The sequence below is a fragment of the Protopterus annectens genome, chromosome 13.part0, assembly GCF_019279795.1.
Source record: "Protopterus annectens isolate FY-2018-M chromosome 13.part0, PAN1.0, whole genome shotgun sequence".
Lineage (NCBI taxonomy): Eukaryota > Metazoa > Chordata > Ceratodontiformes > Protopteridae > Protopterus > Protopterus annectens.
This window is the reverse complement of record NC_056747.1, coordinates 1104015569-1104037874: the sequence shown is the minus strand read 5'-3', so window position 1 is coordinate 1104037874 and position 22306 is coordinate 1104015569. Positions and strand designations below refer to the sequence as shown.

Sequence of the window (22306 nt, the reverse complement as noted above, 5' to 3'; positions counted from 1 at the left end):
GGATGGGGAAGAAAACCTCATGAGGCCAGAAGGGAGCAATGAGAATGACTGAGCTCTTTAGCCTAATTGCTTTCTGAAGAAATGCCTGGAGCAGCGGGAGAGGGGATAAGCACACAGGAGACCCAGGAGCCAATTGTGGACTAGTGCATCCCTTGGGGACTCCTCCAGAGGGGAGATCAGAACCAAGAACTTCCTGCATTTGTTGCTGAGGGGAGAGGCAAAAAAAGTCACAACAAGGTCGACCAAAGCAATTGGAAGATCATGGTTACCACTGACTGATTGAAGTACCACTCATGCAGAACCAGGATTGATCTGTTGAGTCTGTCCACCAAGTCATTGGCTTTTTCAGGAATATGCATTGCAACCAGAAAGCGGTCTGAAGAGATTGCCCATTCCCACACTCTCATGGCCTCCCTGCACATTCCTTCTTGCTTGTTGATGTACCAGACAACAGACATGTTGTGGGTGTGAACTGCAATAGTCCCCAAGGGGAGAGTGCTTGAAAGGCTTACAACATTAGGAGGCCCACTCATCTCTAGGACACTGATATGCAAACTGGTTTTGATGGGGGGACCAAGTCCCTTGAACCATCTTCCCATTGTAATGCCCCCCCACCCAAATTGAGAGGTGTCCATGGTCTCTGTGGCTATTGGAGGGGGGTTTAAGAAAGGTCTGCATAGAAAGAGATTGTACGACTGAATCCACCAGTTGATGTGCCATTTGCAAATTGGAGTCAAGCTGATGGGAATGGATAGAGGCTGACAGAGAATGGACCACTGCACTGCCAATGTCTGTTGAAGATTCTGCATGAAGAACCTTGCTAGAGTAACTAACAGAATTGATGCTGACATTGATCATATGACTTCTAAGACTAGCCATGAAGGGGAAACTGGTGGGATAACAATTCCTGGACTTGAGTCCTCAATGTTATTATGCAGTCCAAAGGAAGGGAAGCTATTTGATCCCTCATGTTCAGCTGCATTCCAATTAACTCCAGGTTCTGCACAGGAGTCAGGTTGGATTTGTTTAGGTTTGTAGTGATGCCCAGGGAGTGTAAAAGTTGGACTACTCTGGCTTGGATAAGCTGATGCCTCATGGGGGCAAGTAAGGAGCAAATCGTCTACATATGGAAACACCCACACTCCTTTGAGTCTCATGTGAGCTGCTACAACTGCCATGCATTTGGTGAACATCCGGGGGGGGGGGGGGGGGGCTGTGCTGAGATCAAGGGGTAGTGCCCTGAACTGAAAATGACTGGCTCCCAACCGAAAGCACATCCAATCGTCCTTGCACAACAATGGTAGAATGAACTGAACTGTAATTTGGAACCTTAACTTCTTTACATAAGAATTCAGCTTGCTTAGATCCAGAATGGGTCTTAGGTTCTCTGTCTTTTTTGGCACCAAAAAGAAGCAGAAGTAGGTTTCTGAATCCCCTTTTTTCAGCTGGGTCCTCTTGGATGACTCTTTTTTGCAGCAGTTGTAGAATATCCTGTGCTGCATGCTCCTCCTGATTGGGTGGCATGTTGGGGAGGTTCTTGTTGGTGTTTGGGGGGGGGATAGGGAATGTAGTAGCCTCTGGATATTGTGCTTAGCACCCAGGGATTTTGAGTCAAATGGGTCCAAGCTTCTGAGTGCAAAGCGAGTCACCCCGCAAATGCATCCAGAGATGGACAGTCAGGCAGCACTTCAGGAGCTCTGAAAGGGCTTGTCAGAAAAGGTGTCTCTGAAGCCCTGGTTTTGCAGACCCCCTCTGCCTCTAGGGTGATGTCTATCATTAAACCTTCCTGCTCTGCCTCTAGAGGAAGCTCCTCGTGCGGGTCCTGGAAAGGCCCCTTGGACTTACAAAACCACTTTTTCTTACCTCCGTGCTGGTTCCTGGAGAAGGACCTCTGAGACGTAGATAACTTAATTCCTACAGCAGAAAGGGTCTTCCCGTCCTTTTCACTGCGGGTGAGACTATCTCTAAACGATGGCCCAAACAGTGAAGAGACATTGTAGTGGGCCTTCACAAAGGATGCCTTAAAGGGCTCCACAAAATCACATAGCCTCATCCAGGCATACCTCCTTAGAGAAAGTCCTAAACTGGCAGCTCATGAGGTACCTTCCATTGTATGGGAAATTAACCTCATCGAGGAGATGGCAATAAATGATAGAGTGGTCAGCTTAGGAGAAAATTTCTTGAATTCCTCCACAAGCATGAACTCAGGGAAGAGATGGCTCCAACAAAGATGGAGCCAATCCCGCTCTCCTGGACCCAGAACCAACACCACAGCTCTGAGATCCACTCTGCTCCAAGGAACAGGGCTAATCAAGAGTATCATCTGCACTGAGGAAGCTTCCCCTGCACCACACCCGACACACACAAGAGTTTCAAAACCTGCAACTCCAAAGCCAAAGGCTGGATCGGAGAAGGAGTCTTGATGGTATGGCCTGGGCAGCTCACGGATCCGATAGGAGATGGAGCCGAGACTACCCCCATCTGAATCTGGGCCTTGGGAAATCTCATCATCCTGTCCATGTCCGCCTTAGACCAGCTTCTAACGGACCTGGAAGAAGCCGACTTGGGAGGTCAAAAGTGCATGGACTTGACTGAGTGGGCAGGAGACCTGCTCACAGCTCTCGGATCCCGAGCCAATGGATCTGACACTGGAGCTGACATGGAGTAGGTGACAAAGATATGATTTCCCCTGGATCTGAGGATGCTGGTGGATCCAATGAGGCAGACATTTTCTTTAGATCTGAGAGTGTCGGATCTGAAATTCTCTTGGACTTGGCCTTTGGTTCCAGAGGATCTCTCGAGGAGGCAGGAAGAAATCTCTTTTTTTTTTTTTTCTTCTTCCGCAGAGTATTAAGTTGAAGCCAAGGAAGGGGTCTGAGCCTCAGGAGCCAAAGATGGAAAAAAAGACCCCTCAACATCAACTTATTACATCTGTCTGCAAGAACCCATGGATTGAAGGAAGCACAAACTGCACAGTCTGATTTTAGATGATGTGCACCTAAGCAATACATGCGATCCTTGTGGGCATCCTGGTTGGGGATTCTATGCCCACAAGAAGTGCAACGCTTAAAGCTGGGAAAGGGTTTGTCAGATATAACACAACTGAAAGCCCACCAAAACCAACTGACACTTCAAAAAGAAAAAGTTAAAAGCTATATAGGTATTTAACTTTAGAATTTAAACTTTAGAACTTAACTAACTCCCAAAACTACAAAACGTTATCTAATTTTTTTTTTTGACAGGAAAAGAAAGAGAGGAAAAATGCTCACATGCACATACTAAAGGAAGGAATTAACTACGATGACAGAGGATCACTTACATAACCAACAAGATTTGAAATGATCACTAGCTTGAAATACTGACAAAACAAGCACAGCGCTAGAGCGAAGAGATCCAAGTTTGGACACTGAAGCAGCAAACGAGAGCTGAGGTGCTTGGCTGGGTGCAATGCGCTATGGGTAAGAGGGAGGAACTCGAGAGTCGGATCCAAGTCTGGAAAATGTGGCTGAGCTGGATCTGAAGATCCGATCCCAGACCCCATCGTGAGGGGGAATGAAGAAGACAACATCAGAGCAAGATAATCTGCCAGTAAATAAAAAATAACAAAATGCAAGTAAAACTACCTGTACAGAAAGTCAATAATTAGTGCTGCTTCCCCATGCATTTATGTTAAGCATACTGAGGCAAGCATCCTAGGAGAGTCTGCTTTTTAAGCAAAACAAACAAGCAAACAAAGAAAAGGTGCTGTTATACTCTGATTTTTGTGCTACTGACATGAATCATTGAAGCCTCACCTGCATGGTCTATAAACCAGCTTACTTCACTACGCAAGATCAATTCAATTATTATGGGCATATATTCACTTTTACACAACATTATTACCAGTGACCACCTGAGATTACTTCTAAATCAATAATTACCTTGCATTCATCAGCAGACAAATTATGGTAGAGTGGACATCCAGATATGGAGAAGTGGCGCTCATGCTTGCCTGTTAAGTGTCCTGTGAAGACGGAAACAAGTCTAGTTTGAGATAAAAACAATAAACAAATGGATAATCAACTTGCTGATAAAATGAAAGCTTATGCAATCTTTTTTGATAACCAAGCATTTAATGACCTCACAATCCAGTCACTAAAACACAGACTATTTTTAATTTTTGCCTTTCCAACAGAGGTTTGCATAAAAGTACAAAACCTGGACACAGAAATATCACAACTTCCAAGAAAAAAAAAATCTGCCCAGACATTTACTGCATAATAATGGGTAAAAGTCTGAAATAAGTTCAGAGGCTCACATCTTAATTCTGCCTCTTTCCAAAAAAGACTGCATCTATCAAATGTACCAAAAGTCTCAACATTCTAGGTTTTCAAAATGCCCACAAGACACCTGCTCCCAAATCAGGCAGCTACAGAAATTATATACATTTACCACCTCAGTTATTCTGGTACAAGTCCCTCTCCAGAGGAAGACTACTGGAAATTCTACTTTAAATAGCTCCTGCTTAACAAATTTCTCAAACATCTTCAGATCCCACACTCAGGGGGTCACGTGCTTCAGGCAGTGGCATGGACAATGTAATGGCACATGGCAAATAAAAAGCATACACTCTGAATTTCCCAGAAATAACTCATACATTAAGGGAGGACAAACTAGAATATAACACATACTTACCAGACTTATTAGAAAATGCACCAGCAGAAGTTACATGGTAAACATGTCCAAGCACAAAGGGACTGAGGTAGGATAATAAACAGCCCAAGGCAATGGGCCTTTTTACACATCAGCTTATACAGTGAGCATTCATCTGATACAATTGACTTCAAAGGCCTTCTGTAGCGGTAACTACAGAAACCAACCCTCAAACAATGTAAGACTGAGCCTCCACAGAAAGCTGGAGCAAAAGGAAGAGGGACAAAAGGCAAGGGGGCTCAGAAAAAAATCTTCAGCACCTCAAGGCTTCAGGAGCCTATATGACTATAGGAATCACGACTAAAGCAATAATTTACCTCACCAACAACCAAGTGGTCTCAGTATATGACTTTTGAATCAAGAATTAGAGACAGCAACACACCTGTGGACTGGTAGCATGTGTTTCTTAAATCTGGTTTTCCCATCAGGTGGCAAAAGACAATGAAGTCTGCAATCTACTCAGGTTCAATCAACAACAGGATGCCGGAAGAGCTGGCTGGGCTTGACGTGGAATTATTAGACAGAACCTTTTCTCTCTCTCGGAGTGAGAAGTTGGAGTGCAAGTCACAGGGAATGCATTTTACACGCAACTCCCAGTGGAGAATGAAGATGAACAGAGTTAGCTCTCTAAAGGGAAGGTGATTCTGTTAAGAACAGTCATGTGCAGAAGATGATGACAAGCCCTCACACTGCCACTTTCTACACCCATCCTTTTGGTCATCTACAGGCATGCACAAGAAATGGAAGGGCTTAAAAACCTTCTGATGACTGCCTGATGGGAAGTCATGCAGTGACTGTACTCCTGTCTCATAAAAGAAACCAAACTGGTGTTTATTCAGTTATTTAACATTTGTTTACCAGGAAAGTCTGACTGGGACAGAGCCAATTTTCAGTGGAGGCCTGGGGAGAAATGCTCCAAACACGTCTTTGGAATGTGGGAGGAAACCGGAGCATCCGGAGGAAACACATGTGAATGCAGGGATGGCATGCAGACTCAGAAGACACCCCAGCCGAGAATCGAACTGGAGAACCTCTTGCTGTGAGGTGACAACGCTAACCACAGCACCAGCCACCGGGACACCACTGTGCCACCCAAAGCGGCCACAGTGATAGCTTGATGGAAAGCAGGCCTAAAGGAAAAAACACAGATAAAAAAAGTCTGCTTAGCCACTGTAAGCTTTTTTTTCTCTTAACTAGTCTTTTTGAACTCATGCACATTTTACATGCAAAACGTGTGACGGCAGTGCATGTCCAAACAGACAAAAGTTTATTTTTCCACTGTTTTTTACCCATAAGAAAGAAAAAGTACAGTTGTATACACTTACCATAAATGTAGATGTTCGAGTGTATCCACTGTTGCAGTCATCACACTTGGGTTATCTGCCTGCAAGTAGCCCTCAGTCGGCCCAAATACCAGAGACTTAGTATTTCTGCGTCAGATGCTGTCGCTCCAGGACTGACGCCATTACATCAGTTTTTCTTGCCCCAAATGTCAGGAAACCCCCAAATAGGGAGCTAATTTATGGTGGGGAAAACACCACCAGTAAAAAGTAAATACCAATACCAATACCCCTGAAAAGGGTGAGTAACAGCCATAGAGCTGAAAGAGAGAGAGAGAGACACAGACAGACAGAGAAACCTGGGGGCTGGAGGGAGGAAAACCAGGACTGCAAAAGTGAATACACTCGAATATCTACATTTATGGTAAGTGTATACAACTGTACTATGTTCTTCATGTTTTACTGCTGCAGTCATCACACTTGGGTGATTTCCCAAAGCTGAACAAGGGTGGAGGCAGTCAAGAAGAGTTAGGGCTGGCTAGTATGCCTTGCAGGACTGCTGTTGCAAAACCTGCCCTGGATTTGGAAAAGATAGGCAGGTGGTTATGCTTGGTGAAGGTGTGTACTGAACTCCAGGTAGCAGCTTCCAGGATGTCCCTGGTAGGGACTCTCCTGAGAAATGCTGTACAGGTAGATGTTGCCCGAGTGGAATGTGTTCTGACCCCCTGAGGGGTTGGTTTCCCATGGTGCTTGTAGCAGAAATGGATGCAGTGTGCTATCCATTTGGAAATTGTTTGGAAATGGCCTTGCCCTCCGCCCCTGTTGCAAAGGTAACTAGTAACTGGTCAGATTTTCTGAAGGGCTTAGTCTTAATCAAGGTAGAATCTGAGCTGTCTGTGCACATCAAGGGAGTGCAGGTTCTTTCCCCTTTATTTTAAGGATTAGGGAAGAAAGCTGGCAAATGGATGGATTAGCTGAGAGCCACAGTGGACACCACTTTAGGCATGAAGGCAGGGTCAGTCCTGAGGGAAACCCTGTCAGCATGAAAAAAATGAAGGGTTCACAGCCATAAGTGCTTGTAGCCCAGACACTCTTCTAGCTGAAGTGACGGCCAGAAGCAAGGCTGTTTTCCAAGAGAGGGATTTTAAGTCTGCTGACGTGGCAGGTTCAAAGGGGGGAAGCGTGAGCTTTTCCAGTACAAAGTTAAGATCCCAAGCAGGGGTGGGTGCTCCCCTTGGTGGCCTTAAGTTATTTGTCCCTCTCAGGAACTGTTTGATAAGAGGGTACGAGAAGAGAGGTGGCTCAGTGTTATAATGAGCCAAAATGGCTAAGGCATGTATCTTAATGGAGGAGAAGGACAGGCCTTTGTGGAGAAGATCTGCTAAGTAATTCAGGATTAGAGGCAGGGAGGGCAGAGTTGTGTCCTCTCCTTTAGATAGAATCCAGGAGCAGAACCTTTTCCACTTATCAACATAGGATTTTCTTGTGCTGGGTCTTCTGGCTTCAAGAATGACATCCAGCACCTGCTTGTTTAGGGTTGTTGGGGGAGAATTCAATGAATAATCCAGGCTGGAATATTTAGGGTTTGTAGTCGTGGATGCAAAATCTGTCCCTCCTGCTGAGAGAGCAGGGTTGGGTTCTGGTGCAGGTACCAGGGTGGCACCGGTGACAGGCTGTGCAGGAGTGGGTACCAGTGCTGGCATGGCCAGTCTGGGGCAATCAGAATTGTCCTTGGTCTGTCCTGTCTTATCTTGAGTAATACTCTTGAGAGAAGGGGCAGAGGGGGAAGGCATAGATTGAGAGATTTGCCAAGTGAAAATATATGGCATCCACTTTCCATGCCCTGCTGTGAGGATTCCTGGTGCAGAATTTGCTGAGGTGGTGGTTGTAGGGGGAGGCAAAGAGATCCACCTATGGGGTCCCCCATTTCTGAATCAGAAGGTTGAAGGTGCTGGGCCCCAACTGTCACTCGTGCGGGTCTAGGAGACTTCTGCTTAAGCCATCTGCCAGTGCATTTTGTTTGCCTGGCAGAAATTGAGCTTGCAGATGGACTTGCATGTCCAAGGCCCTGTGCCACAGGGCCATGGCTAACCTGCAGAGTGGGTAGGAGTGGCTTCCCCCCTGCTTGTTGATGTACCACATAACTGTGGTATTGTCTGTTTTTATTAGCAGTTGTCCTGGAAAGAGTAGGGATCTGAAAGCTGTCAGGGCATTCTGCACGGCTAGCATCTCTTTTTGGTTGATGTGCAGATGAATTTGACTTGGGCTCCAGTGGCCCCGAATGCATTTGCCGTCCATGTGTGCTCCCCAGGCATAGTCTGATGCGTCTGTGGTTAGGGTCTGGGTGGCGTGGGGTTGAGTAAAGGGCAGTCCCTTGTTGTGGTAGCATGCTTCTGCCCACCAAAGGAACTCTGTCCTTAGACAGGGTATGATAGGAATGACTTGTTTCCAGGTCCTGAGAATGTTGGCACCAAAGACTTTTAAGTACCACTGAAGTTTCCTCATAAGCAGTCTTGCATATGGAATTAGCAGTATACATGAGACCATGAACCCTAGGGCCTGCAGTATTTTTCTTGCGGATAGCTGGGTTCTGGTGGCCATTTGTTTGAAGTAGGCTGTCAGACAGACTTGTTTTTCTGAAGTGAGGAATGCCATCTGGGATGTTGTGTCCAAGCTTGCTCCCAGGAATACAATCTTTTGACTGGGTACCAGTTTTGATTTCTTTTCATTGATGGTGTACCCCAAGGAAGTGGGAAGGTGTTTCACAAATGTCTGGTGCTACATCAGCAATTCCTGACTGTCCGTCTGAATCGGGCAGTCATCCAAGTATGGAAAAATTTGGATATTTCTCTGCCAGCAGTATGCAATGGCCGGAGCCAGGCATTTTGTGAAAACTCTGTGCGCAGTAGATAAGCCAAAGGGAAGTGTAGAGAACTGATAATGCATAGATCCTGCCCTGAACATAGATACCTCCTGCATGACTCCCTTATGGGGATGTGCAGATAGGCTTCTTTTAGTCTAGGGTGACTAACCAGGCATCCTTGGCTAGCATAGGAAGAAGCTGTTGCAGGGTAAGCATTTTGAAATTTGGTACCACCAGGAAGGTGTTGAGAACTGAAAGATCCAGGATTGGGCACCAAGAGCCCTCTTTCCTGGGTACCAGGAAGAGTCTGGAGTAGAATCCTTGACCCCTCTGTTCTACTGGAACTGGCTGAATAGCTCTGATATTGAGCAGGGAAGCTACTTGGCTTTGAGCCTCTGCCCACTGATTTGGAGGAAAGTCTGGAAACCCGCCTGGGGGTGGCAGTGAATGGAAATAAAATTTGTACCCCTGGGATACAATGTCGAGGACCCACCAGTCCTGTGTGACGGTCATACAATTTCTTTAATTAAGGGCAAGTTTTCCTCCTAGGGGCACAAGCAATTGGGCAGGGCTGGGGAGTGGAGTAAAGAAGTCATTGTGAGTTTTTTTTCCGTAAGGAGGTGGCTTACCACTTCCTGCTCTAGGGGTGGGGGCACTCCATTGCATAGATCTCTCCATACCCTGAGACTCTAGTCTTGGTGGTCTGTTTCCCCAGGGTATGGTTTGAGAAGGCCTGGAGGAGGCTGGAAAGGACCAGTGTTCGGAAGGGCAATGCCTACTGAATCTAGGGGGTTGCACTTGTAAGACTTCTTTAACAGTCTGGATAGACTCAGCTTTTTCTTCCATCTTTTTAAGAACCTCTTCTGCTTTGGTGCCAAACAAAATGTCCATGTTCAAAGGAGCATCTAGTAACTTTGATTTGACATGGTATGGCAAGGTCTGCTCCTTGAGCCAAGCATGTCCTCAGCACAGATCCAGTGACTGCTGCCCGGCAAGATGCTTCTAGGGTATCAAAGCCACACTGCAAAGTATGCTTACTGACTTGGCTTGCAGAGTACATAAGCTCCTGCAATTCTTTACTTTCTGCACAGTCTATAAAGGTTGCCACTTTTTGTTTAATACGTTCCATAATATGCTGCTGGTACTTCAGCATGTGAAACTGACAATTCAATGCCCTAATAGCAAGAGTTGCAGAGGTATATACCTTCTTACCCCATCTGTCCAAAGCTCTGGAATCCCTGTCCAAAGGGGTGGGATTCTTGGCTGTAGTAGCCTTGATACCTTTAGGCCCCTGGGAAATGATCTCTAGGTCAGCAGTAGGATTCTTGAAAAGAAATTTGTGAGTACTAGGTACTCTGTAGTACCTGTCTGGTTTCCCTGGGGCAGGAGTGTCAGGAGTAAGACTGGATTCCATAAAAACATCATCAACAACATCCAGGACAGGGGGTATTGCTAAAGGCCTGTGCTGAGGCAACTCTAGGAATTCTCTGAGTCTCTTTTTGGACTGAGGATAGCCTTGGCATTCCCAGTGGAAATGCTCTCTTAAAGTATGCAAGGTTTCACCAAAAGAAAAATCCTCTGGAGGGGAGGCAGAGGGAATGGATTCCTCTGCATCTGAATCCCCATAAGCAGATAAGGGCATGTCTTCATAATCAGAAATCTCAGAGTCATCGGACTGCTGGTCTGTAGAAGCTGTAGGGGACTGGTCTCTTTCTCTTAGCAGGGGAAGGCTGACTTCCCCTAATCAGTGTAATAAGGTCTTCTGCCAATCTAAGCATTTGTTTTTGTGGCATGGGATCAGGTGCATGCACTTTGGTAGTCAGTTTTCTAGACATAGTGCGTACTCTGGGCCTAAGAAACTCGGTAGTTTTGGTTAAAAAAGAAGTCGATGGTTGAGCGAAGAACTGCCTCAGAAGCCGGTGCCTGCACAGCGGCTCCAGACCCATCCAAGGTAGAGACATCCGCAGGTTCTATAGTCGAAGAAGAGTCTCGTGGCATACTGGACTCTGAATGGGCCTCGGTAGTGGCCTGCGAATCCACTGAAGCGGGCATCAGGGGCTGCGAAAGCACCTGAGTAACGGGGAACTGGCAACTAGCTTAATGGAATCATAGTCAGCAGCTTTGGACCTATGCCGTCTGTCTCTGTCTTTATCCTTACGTTTTTTCAGAATATCGGTAATTGGATGGCTTACCGAAGCCATTTCAGAATATGGAGATAGAGAGTGAAAGAATTTAGCGACACTACAAAGAGAGCCCAACAACGAATGGTTTGGGCATTAAAAAAGGCACAGAATCGACAGTGAGGTACGTCGTTGTCTAGGTCTAAACAAGTGACGCAGTAAGAATGAAAATCTCTGTGAGGTATTTGCTTTCCACAGGCAAGACAATTGTTAACTTTTTCTGACATCAGTTAGAGCAAGAAAAAAGGATCCCCAATGGGGTACTTAGCTTTAAAAGACTTCAGGATTATTCAATTCGTAAACGAAAATTCAGGTAGCGGCCGACCAGCACTTGCGCACTGCTTCTGCTTCGGGCTCCTTGGCAAGAAAGACTGATATAATGGCATCGGCTGCCTGTTTTTATACCCCTGACGACCTGACAGCATCTGATGCAGAAATACTAAGTCTCTGGTATTCGGGCCGACTGAGGGCTACCTGCAGGCAGATAACCCAAGTGTGATGACTGCAACAGTGAAACACGAAGAACATCAGAGGAGCTAAACAGTTTAAAGATGGCTCTCCGATCACTTTCAGGTAGAAATGTGGGTTAGTCCTGAAGGATACCTGATCCATATGAAAGACCAGAAGGTTCTCTACCAACTACAACCTGTAGCCCAGAGATCCTGTAGGCAGTGGTGATTGCTATTAAATAAAATTATTCAAGAGACAATCGTCAGAGCTAATGAACCTAACAATTTTAAAAGAGGATGGGCAAATCTGTCATTCAAGAAATTCAAGTCCCAAAGAGGAAAAAGGTTCCTTCAAAAGCAGGCAAAAATGCAAGACACTTTTCAGAGCTGCCTAACCAACTGCTTGTCCACAGTTCTGCTTTGTATATTGTTCATATTTACACAGCTATTAGAAACCTACATCCAGGCTATAGAATAACAATCCCAAGTCATACAACTGCCTGAGCAAGATAAGCAAAACTGAGGAATCATGATATTTCTTGACCCACAACTACATGAAAACTTTTCTACCTGACAAGTTACACTTAAAGCAACAGATACACTTAAAGGCTTTCTAGCAGCTTCATTTACCTGACACCGATGTTGGAAAGTACCAAACACATAAAACAGCAGACATACTCTCATGTAAAGCAGGCTGTTATCCCAGATGAATAAGACTTCTATAGCTTGTCCTGGAATACTTTCCTGTACTTGAAAAAAATCAAACTTCTCAGACATCAAAGATCAACAAACAGAGTGTTTGTTTCTTCTCTAATTTAAAGGACAATTATACCCTAAGGACAGTACAGCTGTGTAAGATGCACTTACCTTAACAGTAGATATTCAAATTCTTCACTGCTGTAGTAGCCTATTGCTGTTTGGGTTATATATAATGGCCTGCTGTCTTAAAATGTCTTTAGCTCCCCTCCACACATGCATCCAGGCTGCCATGTCTTAAGATCCACAGAGAGAAAAGAAAACATCAGTCTGGATGCCAATTTCTTCAAGACCCCCCCCCCCCCCACCCCCCCACCACCAGGAGACAGTCTATTCATTCTGAAACTCAAATAATTTAGGAACACAAAGCTTTTATCTAAAAAAGGTAACTATACAGTGAAAAAGGGGGATGCAGGGAGGGTACGGCTATTGCAGCAGTGAGGAATTCGAACATCTACTCCTATGGTAAGTGCAACTTCCTTCTCACTGCTGCAGTAGCCTATAGTTATTTGGGCAGATTACCATAGCTCAGTCATCCTGACACGAGCATGGATTAGGATCCAGGAACCCCTGGAATACGGTCTGAGCAAAGGCGGTCCTGGACCTAGAGAAGGAATCCAGTTTATAATGCTTTATAAAAGTATGTACAGAGGACTAAGTTGCTGCCTTTAGAATATTCCAATATGCTACTGAAGAAGACAAGGCTCTAGCATTATGTGCCTTGATTCTAGCTGAACACATATGCTTTGGTGGGAATAACAAAAAGCAAAAGCAAGAGACAACAGTCCTGAAATGGTCTGTTTTGACATGGGTTACCCTTTCTTTGTCCCATCATATGAGAAAAACAGTTGTTCAGCTTTTATAAAGGACTGTTCTATCAAGATAACACCAGAGTTGCCTGTGCTTGTCCAGAGTATGGAGAATCTTTTCTCCATGATTTTAAGGTTCTGGATAGGAAAAACAAAGACTGATGGGGTGAGTCAATGTAAACTCTACTTTTGGCATGAATGAGAGATTTGTTTATAAAGTACTGTAGGGAAAACCAAGCAGAGTTCACCCACCATGACAGCTTGCAACTTGGATACTCTTATTGCAGAAGGTGCAATAAGTAAAACAGTCTTCCAAATTATCAACAGTAAGTCAGCCAGATGAGCTGGTTCAAAGGGAGACAAAGTTAACTTTTCCAGCACAAAGTTAAGATCCCAAGTAGGTGCCACCTGCTTCCTAACTTGTCCTCCATCCAAACCTCCTTCAAGAACCGGCTGAGCAAAGAAAGGGAAGAAAGGGGAGGAATCCAGGTAGACATGCTGAAATGATCGACAGATAAACCTTGTCAGAGGAATACAACAGGCCAGAAAATACTAACTCACAAATATTTAAGAAAAAGAAGTTATGTACGCACCATAACGTTCCATCTGAGTAGTTCTACTTCATTTGTCTTCAACCTGTGGGTATCGGATCTGAGCTGGCAACTTCACTAGCATCTGCTCCGAGCTCCAAGCTCCTCCCTCTACCCATAATACACCACCATCTTCCATCTCCCAGATCGAGTTTACTGCACCTTACACTGAACAACCCAACCTCAAAAAACACCTTACACACCTTAAACCAGCTATAATGCTGTCCATATGGTAAGGTCAGGGGGAAGAAGTGAGGGAAGGTTGAAGACAAATGAAGTAGAACTACTCAGCTGGAACGTTATGGTGAGTACATAACTTCTTTATCTGAAGTAGTTTACTTCATTTGATCTTCAACCTGTGGGATAGAGTCCCCAGATACTAAAATACCTGGGTGGCCCTCATGGAAGGATATTCTGGAGCACCGCGGAACCAAAGAATGCTCTCCTAGAAATCAAATCTAATTTATAGTGACAAATAAAGGTATGAGATGAGGACCAAGTAACCACAGAACAAATGTTGTCTAACGATACTCTCAACCAAAAGGCCGCAGAAGTACCCATGGACCTAGTCGAGTGAGCTTTAACCTGACCCGGAGGAGACAAACCTCTACCCTTGTAGATCTGAAGGATACATAGGGAGATCCACCTAGCAATGGTAACCTTAGAGAAAGGTTTACCCAAAGAAGGTTTAGAAAAGGACACAAACTGGTCAGATTTACGAAAGGTTTTGGTCCTGTGTAAACAGAACCGTAACTGTCTATGAACATCCAACAAATGCAACTTGTGCTCCATTTTGTTTGTAAAACATGGGAAGAAAAACAGGTTATTTGATAGTTTGAATGATATTAACCTACAATGCTACATTTGGGAGAAAAGAAGGACTGGTGCGAAGAGAAACCCTGTCCTTGTGGAAAATCATGTATGGAACCTTGACAGACAACACTTGCAGTTCTGAATCCCTCCTAGCAGAGGTGATAGCCACTAGAAATGCTGTTTTCCAAGACAAAAACTTAAGATCCGTGGTTGCTGCAGGTGCAAATGGCGAAGCAACCAATGCTTGAATACCATAGTAAAGTCCCACAGGGGAATGGGGTCTTCGACCAGAGGAAGTAAGAGAAAGGTACCTTTGATAAAAGCTTTACACAATCTGGAAGAGTCAAGAAGCAGAATTCTCGCCCACATGAAAATGAGAAATGGCAGCTAGTTGAACCTTGCTCGTAGACGAGCTAGCCCCTTGTTGAAAAATATTTGCCAGAAAATCAAGATCACCCAGAACGGGAGCCGTGAACAGATCTAAACTCCTTTGAGAAGCCCAAAAGGAAAAACACTTCCATTTGCTATGATAAATCTTCCTGGTGGACGGCTTATGAGCTGCCACCAGAATAGATCTGATCGAAGAAGACAATCCAGGAGTCATAGCAATTATGGGAACTGGAGCAGCCAAGCTGTGAGCCTCAGGCTGTCCAGATTTGGATGAGGGACCCTCGAGGGGTGCAGAATGAGATCCAGAATGGGATCCAAGATCCAAGGCAGAGCTATAAGATGATACCAAAGGAAGGGAAACCATGCCTGGCGAGGCCAAAACAGGGCAATGAGGATCACTTGGCTCCCGAGTCGACAAGCTTTCTGTAGACACTTCGGAATAAGGAGTACAGGAGGATAAGCATAAATAAGACCAGGAGTCCAAGCATGGACTAGAGTGTCTCTGGGGGACTCCCCCAGCAGGGGGTTCAGAGTGAAGAACTCGCTGCACTTCGCATAGGAAGGAGATGCGAAGAGATTGCAGCAAGGCTGAGCCCACTCTAGAAAGATCTGCTCTACTACTGAAGGATTCAGAGACCACTCATAAGGCATCAGAATAGTCAGGCTTAGTCTGTCCGCTAGAATGTTGAACCGTCCCAGAATATGCGTTGCGTTTAGAAAAAGACCGGTGAAGATCGCCCATTCTCAAACTCTCATGGCCTCGCGAAAAAAGGGGGTTAGATCTGGTCCCTCCTTGTCTGTCGATGTACCAGACCACTGACATGTTGCCTGACTGGATTGCAATGGTTCCCACAGGTAGAAAGGCATGAAGGACCTGCAATGCTAAAAGGACCGCCCTCATCTCCAGAACATTTATTTGCAAACTGGTCTCGATCAGGTACCACACGCCTTGGACTGTCCTTCCTGAACAATGCCCACCCTAGTTGGGAGGCATCCGTGGTCACTGTGGCTTGGGTAGGAGCTAGAACAAAAGGTTGTCCCTCCAAAATTTCCGAAGATTGCATCCATCAAAGAAGGGACGACCTGCAGACTCGACTGAGGTGTACTGGGTGCAACAATGGAAGATCCAACAGGGACCACTGTACCGCTAGATACCACAGTAGTACTCACATATGCAATTGAGCACACGGAAGGAGTGTTATGGTCACCTCCATTGAACCTAGGGCCCTCAAGACCGATTCTACTGAGGGAAGATGAGATCAGTAAATCAAGGCGACATGCATCCTTAGGTTTCGAAGTCTCTCCTTGGTCAGGAAAATTTTTATCTGCAGCGTGTCTATCCGTGCCCCTATGTATTCTATCACCTGGACAGGATTCAGAAGGGATTTGGCTGTGTTGATTGTAATCCCTAGGTAGTGTGTAAGCTTTAGGAAATAATCCCTGGTATGACAAAGTAGACGCTTGGTGGAAGCAGTAAGGAGACAATCGTCCAGGTAAGGGTAGACCTGAATCCCCTGAAGCCTCAGGTGAGCCGTTACTACTGCCATCACTTTGGTGAACACCCTGGGGGCTGTGGTGAGGCCAACAGGTATGGCTCGGAACTGATAATGATTGGCTCCTAACCAGAAGTGGAGGAACCTCCTGGAGCTTCTGTTCATCTTTATGTGATAGTAAGCATCCTGGAGGTCAAACGAGCACATCCAGTCGCTCTCTTGCAGGTAGAGCATGATGGACTGTAAAGTGACCATCTGGAACTTTTCTTTGGCAACTTGCAGGTTCAGAGTAGATAAGCCCAGAATGGGCCTTAAGTCCCCCATCTTTTTTGGCACCAACATGAACAGGAGTAGATGCCCGATCCGGACTGATCTGGGGGGATGGGTTCGATGGCGCATTTCTCTAGCAGCTTGGAAACTTCTAGCACTGCTGCCTTCCTTTGCGTGGGTGGTACACCCAGGAGATGTTTGTAAGATGTAGGAGGAACCACGAACGGGACTGAATAGCCTCTGGAAATTATTTGAAGCACCCAATGGTCTGATAACACAGACTCCCATGCCACCAGGTGCAATGATAGGCAACCCCTGACTACCTCCAGAGCCTCAGGGCTGCTGCGCGGGCCTGTCCGAGAAAGGTTCTCTAGACCCAAAATTCCTTGGACCCCCCTCTGCCTCTGGGCCGGTGTCTATCCTGTCCCCCTCTGTCTCTAGGGGAAGAAGAGCCCTGAGTGTCCTGGGAATACTGAGACTTCCAGAACCACATCTTCTTTTGCCCTCGCTGATTCTGGGAAAGGATCTTTGAGGGTTCGAGAAGCAGATTCCGACGGCAGCCAGTGTCTTCCCGTCTTTCTCACTCTGGAGCAATGTGTCTCGGACGGTCTTACCAAAGAAGGAAGAACTGTCATTCGCAAAAGATGCCTTGAAGGGTTCCATGAACTGACATAATCTGAGCCAGGCATTACACCTCATGGACATGCCAGACCCAGCCGCCCTAACCGCTTCTTCAGTTGCATGCGAGATGAGTCACATGGACGTGTTTGAAACCACTGTCAAGGCAGCCATCCTTGCGGAGAATGTGGCTCTATCCTCCTGCGACATGAACTTTGGGGAGACTCAGCCAGTTCCTTAACCAGGTCGCACTGTAGTCTAGTAACGCGGGCCAGATAGTTTAATGCCCTGATAGAAAAGGTCACTGATGCATAAACCCACTTCCCTAGGCGGTCCATCATCCTAGACTCACTGTCAGGGTGGGATGGACCGAGGAACTCTCCTGGGCTAGATCCTTTTTGGTGGCAGCTGCTACCAACATAGCGTCTACAGGGGACCCTTTATTCCACGCTGGTCTGTCTGTAGGGGGGCTCAATATTTTGTCCGGGAATTTAAGAATTGGTTCCACAGTGTCCAGCTCCTTCCAAGCCCACGAGATGACCAAGTCCATCAAGGGATCCGTGGGAGGGGACACCCAGGAAGTAGACGGGCCCATGTCGAAAGCCTCCAGGAATACAGATTCATCCGAGGAAGGTTTTGGGGCGGACCAAGCTCCCCACTGGCGCAAGATTTCCATGATGTCTCCGAAGAAGAAATGCTCGAGAGGTGATCTGGGGGAACCTTCCCCATCATCTAAATCAGTGTCCTCAGTGAGGGACTTGGGGGAGGAGTCCAAGTGCCTCCTCTTGCATGTATGCTTGCGAGTAACCTCTCTGGTGGGACTCGGGGGAGAAGTCCAAGCACCTCCTCTTGTGCGTATGCTTGTGAGTAATCTCTCCGGTGGGGCTTTTTGGAGGGAACTTGCAAACCACTTCTTCCTCGGGGGGAACTGCCTGGGGCTCCTACAGCATGGGCTGTCTCAGTGGTAAAATGATTAAGGGAACCGCTCTCCCCAGATCCAACATGAGAATCGGAGCCGGGCCCGAAGTAGACTGCGCTCCAGGGTGGGGACCTTGACCCAACAACATCAGAGTTGACGGAAACAGCTCCACCCCCTCGGATCCAACCCCCAGGCTCCACATCCAAGAGCCACTTATATCCAAACTAGTCGGATCCGACATGCTCCAGGCAGCTGCCGGCGCCGAGGAGATAGGTACTGTCGGCGCTGACCCCCTGACTAGGGCCACCCCCAGATCCATGTACTCTGAAAACGGGGGTCGGATCAGAGAAGGAGATATTGGTGTAAAGAAGGGAAGCGAGCTCCCTCCAGAGGGAGAGGAGGGCTAGCAAGACTAGCAAATAAATCTCCGCACCATTTTATCCATGTCGACTTCAGAGAGGCTGAGGGTGGACCATGACGAAGCCACAGACTCCGACCTGGTGGATCAAGGAACCGAGGCTCTAGAGGGTGGTCAGGGCTTCTCCAGCTCCAGAGAAAATCTAGGAGATCAGAGCCGAGGGGAGTCACGATGCCTAGACTGACTTTTAGTAAGAGGTCCCGATGGAGCCGAAAGGTCCGGGGACCTCTTTTTCTTTTCTAGTCGATGTTCTCTCTCCTTCTCTCTGCCTTTTCTGTGCTCTGCTTCTACAGGCTTAGAGGTAGGAAGATGAGTCCCAGCCAGGGAGGGAGGAGAAGGAAGGAGAAGGGTACAAGGACAGGCAGCCACAGCAACAGCTGTGACCAAAGCAGAAGAGGAGGCGGCTGCCTCCGTAGAAGGGAGCAGGCCCTTCATAACTAATTTGGCCCGCTGACCCTTAAGGGCGCGTGGGTTAAAACCTGTGCAAATAGAACAATCTGTGGCTAAACGAGCTGCACCCAAACACAGCACGCAATGAGTGTGGCCATCAGCAGGTGACAATTTGTGGCCACCCTCAGTGCATCTCTTAAAAACTTGTTTGGGGAGATCTGCCATGTCCCACAACAAAAACAAGTTTTAAACAGCACACGCCATTCAGCACACACTCAGACAAGCACACAGAAGGCTGAGGGAGGAAGGGAAGACAAGCTACCTAAAAACTAAGAAAAAGGCCTTAAACTTGACGCACCCGCGAGGGGAGGAAGAGAGGAAACCTACACTAGCGAGTACACACACACAAAACACTAATCAAAACTAGAAACCCTACTCACAACTTGGAGCTCAAGAATCACGATGCTTAGGTTAGCAGCGACAAACGAGATCTGGGGGATGGAAGGTAGTGGTGGTGTGTTATGGGTAAGGGGAGGAGCTTGGAGCAGATGCTAGTAAAGTTGCCGGCTCGTATCCGATATAGATCCAGTACCCACAGGTTGAAGATCAAATGAAGTAAACTACTTGAGATCCAGTGATATATAATCCTGATTGGCCCTGGTTACTAGTGTGGCACCAACCAGAAAATATCTTCCAGTTGCTAACATAAGCTTTCCTAGTAGCAGGTTTTCTTTCCTCTTTTAGTACCAGCTGCACATTCTCATGAAGGTGCCTAAAGAGTATCAAAATACAATCATCCAGGCAGTCAGCTGTAGTTGTTTGAGTCTGTGACTTGTGTGAATAGATCCAATATGTGAGGAAGCTTGTGGTAATTGCCCTTGGTGAATTCCATAAGAAGGGAAAGCCACTGTTGCTTGGCCCAGAAGGGAACATCCCTGGCCATGGAGATGAAAAAGCATCTACTTTCCTGGCCTGGCTGCAAGGAGTTCTGGTGCAGAATTTGTTTAGTTATCTGTTTCAAAAGGAGACAAACAGATCTATTTGAGGTGTTCCCCACAACTGCATTAATTCCTAGAAGCCCCTCTCATTCAATTTCATTTCATGAGAATTGTCAAGTACTTGCTCAGCTTGTCTGCCAGTACAGTTTGCTCTGATGGAATGTAGGAAGCTTGGAGGATTAAACAATGCTTCAGAGCATCCTCCCAAGCCACCACAGCCAGCCTACACAGTGGGTAAGATATGATTCCCCAGTTTGCTTATATACCAGACATAACTGTGGTGTTGTCTGTAATCACCTGCAGAGGTCCCAAGGACCACATATGATAGCAGAGATTCTACAATATGGTGCACAGCTGACATCTCTTTGAAATTTATATACTTGGTCTGTTTGTTTCTAAGAGTCTGCACTTTTACCCTTATTGAAACTGCCCCCAAGCAAAATCCGAAGAGTCTATTCTCATAGATTCAGCTAAGGTAGAAAAAAAAATGGGATACCTGGATTCAAAGAAACCTGTCATCTCCACCACAGCAGTTCTCTCTTCACAAAACTCACAGCTGAAATCTAAAATTCTGAGGTTGAGAATGTTGAGTCCACATAAGCTTTTAAAAAACAGTGGATTTTTCTCATGTGCAACCTGGCAAAATGAACCATGAGAATCATGGATGCCTTGAACCCTAGATTCCTAAGATACTTCCTGGCTGAAGTCGGAGACTGATTTGAGAAGCTTAGGAATATTTCTATATACAAGACCACTTTATCATGGGTTAGGAATGCCTTTTGCATGGAAGAATCTAGAAGGCATGCTGGAAACACAATCTTGTGAAAGGAAATTAAGGATGAATTCTGACTGTTGATCTGAAAGACCAGGTTGAGAAGGAGATTTGAAACCCATGAATGGGACTCCTGACACCTAGAAAAAGGCTCAGGAAAGAAAAGGAAGTCATCTAAATACAGAAATATGTGAATGCTTTGCAGTCGGAAATGAGCTTTCACTGGACATAGACACTTTGTAAACACTCTGAGCTACAGAAAGCCAAAAGAGTAATGCATAACATACTAATATTACCAAGACATAGAAAATCTAAAGGAAACCTATGGCAACAGGGATGTGATAATAAACATCTTTACATGTCTACAGTTACCAAGAAACCTAGAAGACGAATAAGACATAACAGATTCTCTAAAGTCAGCATTTTGAACTTGGCACCACAGGACCCGGAAGCACGTAAACAAAGGCTTTCAAAATAAGCAGATGAAGAAATCAAACAGCTGCTAGGTCTCCAAAAAGATCCTTTAATGTAACCAGGCAAAGTAAAAATCCACACTATCTTCCAAGCGCTTTCACTCGACCACATGTGAGCTTTCTCAAGGCAAACAACATTGCTGGAAGTTCATTCACATTAAATACTTCCAGAATCATCACATGACTTCCTGTGAACCTTTCCCAACAGGAAAATCACCATATAAGGAAATTCTAAAATACATTCTTATTATCATTAAAAGTAATTCATTTTCTAAAAATAATTCATTTTCTAAAAATGTCTTGGCGACTGAATAGCATAATGAACTTAAAATTGAATACAAACTATTAAAATGTGTCATAAAACAATTCTGTAAAATGTTTTTATAGTTTTATAATACAAATAAGTACAGTAACCCCTTTTAACCATCGGGGGTGAAATCAAAACTCCAATTTAAAACCTAGAGTTACTAACTGGCATTGTAAAACATTTCTTATCTGAGTTGCCAATGTATAACATTCCATATATCATATTATGAAATCTTATGGATGCAAAAGTGAATAAAACAATAGATGTCATGTTCTGCTAAACTGTGTTATAGACAAGCTTGTCTCAATTTCAGAACACTAGTGATGTTGAGGGTGTCATTCAGACCTGGGTATCTAGTAGCGTCTAACCGGAGCTGCCAAAATAGCTCACGGTATTCTAATTTTGACTCCCAACTACCCCCTCTTATATCCGATTGTACCTGTTCCAACACCATAAACTTTATGTCCATGTCCTTACACGTCAAGGAGTGTTTATAAAAGGCATTACTTTCCTTCCTTACATTGATGTCATTGAAGTGTTCGTAAACCCTTCTCCTAAACACCCTTTTGGTTTTCCCAATGTAAAAAGCATGGCACGTAACACAGCAACCAAGATAGATCACACCCTTGGATCCACAGTTAAAATGTTTGTTGGAACGGAACTTAAATCTTCTAGAGGGAAGGTAGTAGGACCCCGAATTTAGCATAGCGTGACATTGCTTGCACATCCCACAGGGATAAGTGCCTAATTTCTTTCTATTGTGATTCTGTGGATCCTCTAACCTAATATCTAAAAGTTCTTTCAAATTCCTGCCCCTTTTCCTAAC

At 45.6% G+C, this 22306-nt stretch overlaps 1 protein-coding gene across 3 annotated transcripts in view; it reads right to left on the bottom strand.

The window, feature by feature from the left end:
* LOC122788133 (histone acetyltransferase KAT7-like) overlaps positions 1-22306 on the bottom strand; it is a 1071811-nt gene that overhangs the window by 786093 nt on the left and 263412 nt on the right. For all 3 annotated transcript variants that reach the window (XM_044055075.1, XM_044055076.1, XM_044055077.1), the window contains exon 5: positions 3921-4003. In XM_044055075.1, coding sequence (XP_043911010.1) covers positions 3921-4003 — 83 coding nt within the window. The remainder of the gene's footprint in view (positions 1-3920; positions 4004-22306) is intronic.